This window comes from Ylistrum balloti, unplaced genomic scaffold (assembly GCF_031769215.1).
Source record: "Ylistrum balloti isolate Yb309-2 unplaced genomic scaffold, AGI_CSIRO_Ybal_v1 Utg371084, whole genome shotgun sequence".
Lineage (NCBI taxonomy): Eukaryota > Metazoa > Mollusca > Bivalvia > Pectinida > Pectinidae > Ylistrum > Ylistrum balloti.
Window position 1 is genome coordinate 21042 of NW_026782598.1, and position 6905 is coordinate 27946.

General features: G+C 39.6%; 1 protein-coding gene across 1 annotated transcript; it reads right to left on the reverse strand.

Annotated features, from left to right (window-relative positions):
• Nucleotides 1–776: 776 nt before the first annotated feature.
• Nucleotides 777–2750, reverse strand: LOC132560586 (uncharacterized). Its single transcript, XM_060225246.1, has one exon. The coding sequence runs from the start codon at nt 2748–2750 to the stop codon at nt 777–779; it is 1974 nt and encodes a 657-aa protein (XP_060081229.1).
• Between the last annotated feature and the right edge of the window lie 4155 nt (nt 2751–6905).

Genomic DNA, 6905 nt, shown 5'->3' on the forward strand with positions numbered 1-6905 from the left:
AGGGGTAACACTAATCACAATCACACAACATGACCATACTTGTCGTCAGGTATGACGTAATCACACAACATGACCAAACTTGTCGTCAGGTATGACTTAATCACACATGACCAAACTTGTCGTAAGGTATGACGTAATCACACAACATGACCATACTTGTCTTAAGGTATGACGTAATCGCACAACATGACCAAACTTGTCGTAAGGTATGACGTAATCACACAACATGGACATACTTGTCGTAAGGTATGACGTAATCACACAACATGGCCATACTTGTCGTCAGGTATGACGTAATCACACAACATGGACATACTTGTCTTAAGGTATGACGTAATCACACATGACCAAACTTGTCGTAAGGTATGACGTAATCACACAACATGACCATACTTGTCTTAAGGTATGACGTAATCGCACAGCATGACCAAACTTGTCGTAAGGTATGACGTAATCACACAACATGGCCATACTTGTCGTAAGGTATGACGTAATCACACATGACCAAACTTGTCGTAAGGTATGACGTAATCACACAACATGGACATACTTGTCGTAAGGTATGACGTAATCGCACAACATGGCCATACTTGTCGTCAGGTATGATGTAATCACATACTTGAATGCCGGAAATCGTAATAACATCACGTGACCATAACTAAATCACACCATGGCGTACTTGTTATTACAACACAGGTAACTGATTCTGACATTTTGGCCATACTTGTCAACGATATTTATATGATAAACACAGACCTTTCATAGGCCTCATATGACTACGGTAAGTAGCCAAGCTGCTGCTCAAAGTTTGTGTCTGATGTCTTTGTCTTTTCGTTCGAGCCTCTCTGGACGTTCATGTTATAAAACATTTCGGATAATTCGTTACCTCCCCCTTTACGATCGGAAGCGTTGTTAGAATGTCCATACGACCCCCTATCGCTATTACTATCGTCACTTGCGTGCCTGGCATACTTTTGGAATTCACTGTCAAATGACCAGGGTTTGTCTGCATCACCTCCACTTTGCTTATGTTGAGAAGAACGATTTTGCTTCCGGTACATGTCACCGTAATCTGCATCATACCGTTGGTCTCTCTCGTGACGCGGAACTATATCCGGAGGCGCATAACCGCCAGGACTTGGCTTTCGAAAATCATCGTTGTGCCCCCCGTAGTCCCATTTATCTTTGTCGGATTTAAAGTTTCGTTTTTCGTCATAAAATTGTTCTCTCGACATTGCGTTATCGTACGGATCCTCTTCATCGTCATTAAACCGTGACGGCTCTGCCTCTACTTTTTTTGGAAGGGCCGCCATAAGACCTGTAGGTAAGACTTTCACACCAAGCACGTGATTTGGAGGGACCTTAGCAACAGGTTTGACTTTGGCAGCTTGTTTTTCCTCAAGCTGTCGACTTTCGAGATTTGAGGCAGAATATCCTGGTTCCTGTCTTGGTAAAGGTCTGGACGAAGTGGGTGATGGAGGACTATCGAATGGTTGCCTTGGTAACCCTGGATGTCGGGAAGATGGAGGTGATCGCGGTGATCGTGGGCCAGGCGACAATGCCCGGGAGGGCTTGGGTGCAGTGGACGGCGGTTCTCTATATCTGCCAGGGGACATAACTCGCCCAGCACGACCATCTTCTCGTGTTTGTGGCCTAGAGAAACGCTCTCCGTGCCCGTGATCGGAGTGTCTATCACCACGGATTATCTCCCCTCCGTAATCAGAGTGTCTATCACCACGAATAATTTCTCCAGATCTTTGTCGTTCGTGTATAAAACCATTGTTGTCTGTTCTATGGGCTTCATGATAGCCACGCGAACCACTGTCTCCCGAGGACTGGCGCTCATGCAAGAAATGTCTATCTTCTCCCGACAATCTATTTCGGGTTGGAGGCCCCAAATCACGTGATGGGGGTGCTAAATCACGTGATGGTCCACCGAAGAATTGCCTACCATCTCCCAAGTACCTATCTTCCATGGGCTGCTCGTCACTGACACGACGAACAGGTTCCTCCCATCCGTCCGAACGTCTGTTCTCGCGATAGTATATGTCCGCTCGAGGTCTGTTGTGATCTGGGCCATGACCCACAGGAGGTCCATTGTGGTAATCTCCATACTCACCATAACTGCTACGTAATATATCGGGGTGGTGACCCCCGTAGGCAGGCCCCGAGTATTCACCAAAGCGATTCTGAAATGAAGGTTCACGTTCGAATTCTGGCTGGTGCAAACCTCTGAACATGGTAACAAATCTTAGCGCCTGACCATCGCTTTCTGCAATAAAGCAGTGGCATTCGAGCGCACGCACTCCAGTGGTTCGCCTCATGACGCAGGCCAGCATGGCAGGGTGATCCATTTTCAACAGGTTGTAATTCTTCTTATCCAAATGGGAAAACAGATTATCTGCGCCATTGGTCAGATTTCGGTTTTGTTCAATCGGCAAAAACCCAGCCCCCATTTTTTTGTCCGGACCCTTCCTGTATATGAAACGAACGGCTTCAAACAGATTGATTGAATCGAAACCATAGAACATCTGATTAGCCTGTCCCGGGGGAGCTCCTGGAAACAACACTGTCAGACCATCACGATTAACCCTTAGTATTGCCTCCTGACTAAGTTTTTTGTTCTTTGTGGCTTTCCGGAATTCTATATACTTCTCCCGTAGTGGTTTTTGGATTAACCCTAGACCGGAAGTGGTTGCTTTAGAAAGGGTAGTACAGCCGAGATATTCAACCGTGAACTCGCCGTCCATTGTGCAGAATGGGTACCTCCACAAGCGCTCGCGGGGTAGAGCCGTCAGCTGTACTGTCGCTTCTGAAATAAGTAAATTGAAGATTTAATTACAGCATAACAGTATAACATTAAGAGAGTGCCGTTGTTACGTAAAAAGTGGGAAACAGTAGCAGGCGCTAGTTTGACGATAATAGTAATAATCCCTAATTTTACAACAGTAACAACAGCTAATTCTTAGACAACCTAGAAACAACTAATTTTATGACAACAGTAACAACCGCTAGTTTTACTACAATAGTAACAACCGTAAGATTTACGACAATAGTAACAAACGCTACTGATACGACAATAGTAGCAAACGCTAGTTTTACGACAATAGTAACAAACGCTAGTTTTACGACAAAGTTACAACCGTAAGATTTACGACAACAGTTACAATCGCTTGTTTTACTATAGCAGTACAGTCGTTAAATTTATGACATCAGTAACAGCAGCTAGTTTTATTTATAGCAGTTATAACTGCTAGTTATCAAAACATTGACAATCGCTTGTTTTACGACAATAGTAACAGCCACTAGTTTTACGACAAAGTTACAACCGTAAGATTTACGACAATAGTAACAAACGCTAGTTTTACGACAATAGTAACAATCGCTAGTTTTACGACAATAGTAACAAACGCTAGTTTTACGACAATAGTAACATCGCTAGTTTTACGACAATAGTAACAAACGCTAGTTTTACGACAATAGTAACAAACGCTAGTTTTACGACAATCGTAACATCGCTAGTTTTACGACAACAGTAACAATCGCTAGTTTTACGACAATAGTAACAAACGCTAGTTTTACGACAATAGTAACAAACGCTAGTTTTACGACAACAGTAACAATCGCTAGTTTTACTATAGCAGTTATAGTCGTTATGTTTACGACAACAGTAACAACAGCTAGTTTCACATTTACAAACGCTACCGCATCTCAAATGATGAACCGCTTCCTTCAACCCAAATAACTGCTCCCTAGACTCAAATCACACATCCCTTGACTCAAGTAAATATCAAGAAATAAAATACAATTAACATTATATGCTAATTCCTTTCACCAGATCCCAAACAGACGGACGTCGGAATCGTAATACTGTTAACCTGATCTGAAATGTGACATTGATGAGCTGACTTTGGGTTTTAAATAGGTAAGTAATACTATATATTACAATGACTGGACTGTGTTTATATCTATATGTGGTAACAGCCATAATACTAAGACCTTCAACGTCAATTTAAAACAAAGGAATGACGTCAACTATGTAACAAAATGGTATCCATCCACGAAAGCATTAACATATCCAGTGAGTAGAGACAGAAGTTGGTGATTAACAACACTTCAATAATAATACTACGATTACCAAACGTTATACCTCAGGTATCCTAATATATCACACATGTACTGTTACCTGTATAGAACTACAGGTAATACAATACATTATACAAGTACTGTTACCTGTATAGAACTATAGAACTACAGGTATTACAATACATTACACAGGTACTGTTACCTGTATAGAACTATAGAACTACAACTATTATAATACATTACACAGGTACTGTTACCTGTATAGGACTATAGAACTACAGGTATTACAATACATTACACAGGTACTGTTACCTGTATAGAACTATAGAACTACAGGTATTACAATACATTACACAGGTACTGTTACCTGTATAGAACTATAGAACTACAGGTATTACAATACATTACACAGGTACTGTTACCTGTATAGAACTATAGAACTACAGGTATTACAATACATTATACAAGTACTGTTACCTGTATAGAACTATAGAACTACAGGTATTACAATAAATTACACAGGTACTGTTACCTGTATAGAACTATAGAACTACAGGTATTACAATACATTACACAGGTACTGTTACCTGTATAGAACTACAGGTATTACAATATATTACACAGGTACTGTTACCTGTACAATAGTACTACAATACATTACACAGGTACTGTTACCTGTATAGAACTACAGGTATTACAATACATTATACAGGTACTGTTACCTGTATAGAACTACAGGTATTACAATATATTACACAGGTGCTGTTACCTGTATAGAACTACATGTATCCTAATATATCACACATGTACTGTTACCTGTATAGAACTACAGGTATTATAATATATCACATAGGTACTGTTACCTGTACAATATTTCAAGTACTACAATACATTATACAGGTGATAAAATATCTTAAACAGAAAAAATGCTGTGATCTAGTAGTGAAACAGATCTGTTATAATATATTGTGGACGATATATACTCCCGTCTGTTGGTACATATGTATAATCTGTATATCATTAACACGTTTATATCAAGTTTAAGGCGCGTTATGAGGTAAACTCTCCTAACGACCAGTGAAATATTTACATTTTTTACGACTTTCAACCTGGCCTCTCACTTGAAACGGTACGCTGAGAGTGTAGAACACGATTACACATAAAGGCCATACGACAAGGTTTTTTAAACTTTACCACTGAATACATTTGTATATGTCAGTCTTCTCGAGAAAAATGTTTTTTTTTTCGCCTGAATTCTCATATATCTATAACCCACAGTAAGACAATACCATAAAGTATAATAAGCTTTATTTTGCACGAGTTCCCGATTTAGTGATAACGTAAAAGTTTATACAAAGAAACGTGAATCACACTTTCTAAATGTGTATAGATCTATCAAATCGCTTATGACATTAATATTTTCGTCAAAACTGAATGCTAGACATTAACTTACATAAAAGCTGTGAAAACTCATTTACAATTAGACGACAATATAACTGAAGAAAATGTAAGAAATCATGTACATCTGAATCGAAGAAATCATTAATGGTGCCATATTGAATTTCAAGCACATTGATGGCCATATTGAATTTCAAGCACATTGGTATTTCAAGCACATTGGTGGCCATATTGAATTTCAAGCACATTGATGGCCATATTGAATTTCAAGCACATTGGTGGCCATATTGAATTTCAAGCACATTGATGGCCATATTGAATTTCAAGCACATTGGTGGCCATATTGAATTTCAGCTCGTTCTCGAGGGACAGATGTTAGCTCGTACGTCGGAGAGAAACTTCTTAGTTTGTACCTATGAGTGGATCTTATCCCGTACCAAGGAAGGGTCCGAGTTCTCCATGTAAAAGGTGGAGTTTAGACCGTTATTGCTGGAGGGGAGGAACTTTACTCATGCATGTATCTGGAAGGGTGGGTCTTATCTCACCTGTATTGGGATGAACTTAGCTCATACCTGTAAATATCTTAGCTCATACCTGTAATTATCTTAGCTCATACCTGTAATTATCTTAGCTCATACCTGTAATGGGATTCTCTTATATCATACCTATGAGAAGTTTATTTTAGCTCATAATAGTGAGCTCAGAGGAGATGAGTTAGTATATGCCCGTGAGGTGAGGCTCCCAACCGGTACCTGTAAAGGTAATCTTGATAACAATGCTACCTGTAAGATATATATAGCGACAAGTCAGTCTAGTACACAAAGCCGTCACAATGCTACCTACAATGTATGGGTGTCGTCCCAAATAAACTTAAGGTAGTTCACACAGGCATATCCATTTATGTGAATAATGAATGCGTATAAAAGGTAGGTACACTGTACATGTACCCGCCATTCAATACATGGTGGATACACGTGATGAGTGATGACTAGTGAAAAAATAGGTCAGGAAAGGGTTACACTGATAGGCAAACCCTGTCCCATTAACAGATTAACAGTCACGATAAATGTATCCCAACACACCCATTATGACTATTGACAATTCGGTGTAAAATATTTAAGGTGTAACATCTATTAACAATATACCAACACTAAACTCTAGTCAGAAATACAATGGTGTAAAATCCGGATGCGGTCACTTGGTTGTGACATACGTAAAATAATCGGATGTGTGATGTATGTTGTTTTTGCTTAATGTCAGAATATCCATGTATCATGACAATTTCTCGTGATATTTTGCACCATTCCCCTAATTGTGACACATACAATGTACAAACCATATTTACTATATGTAAGATTCGAATTTCGGAAACGCTAACACACATTCGCATCCTCTCTACCACATCACACACCACACACACA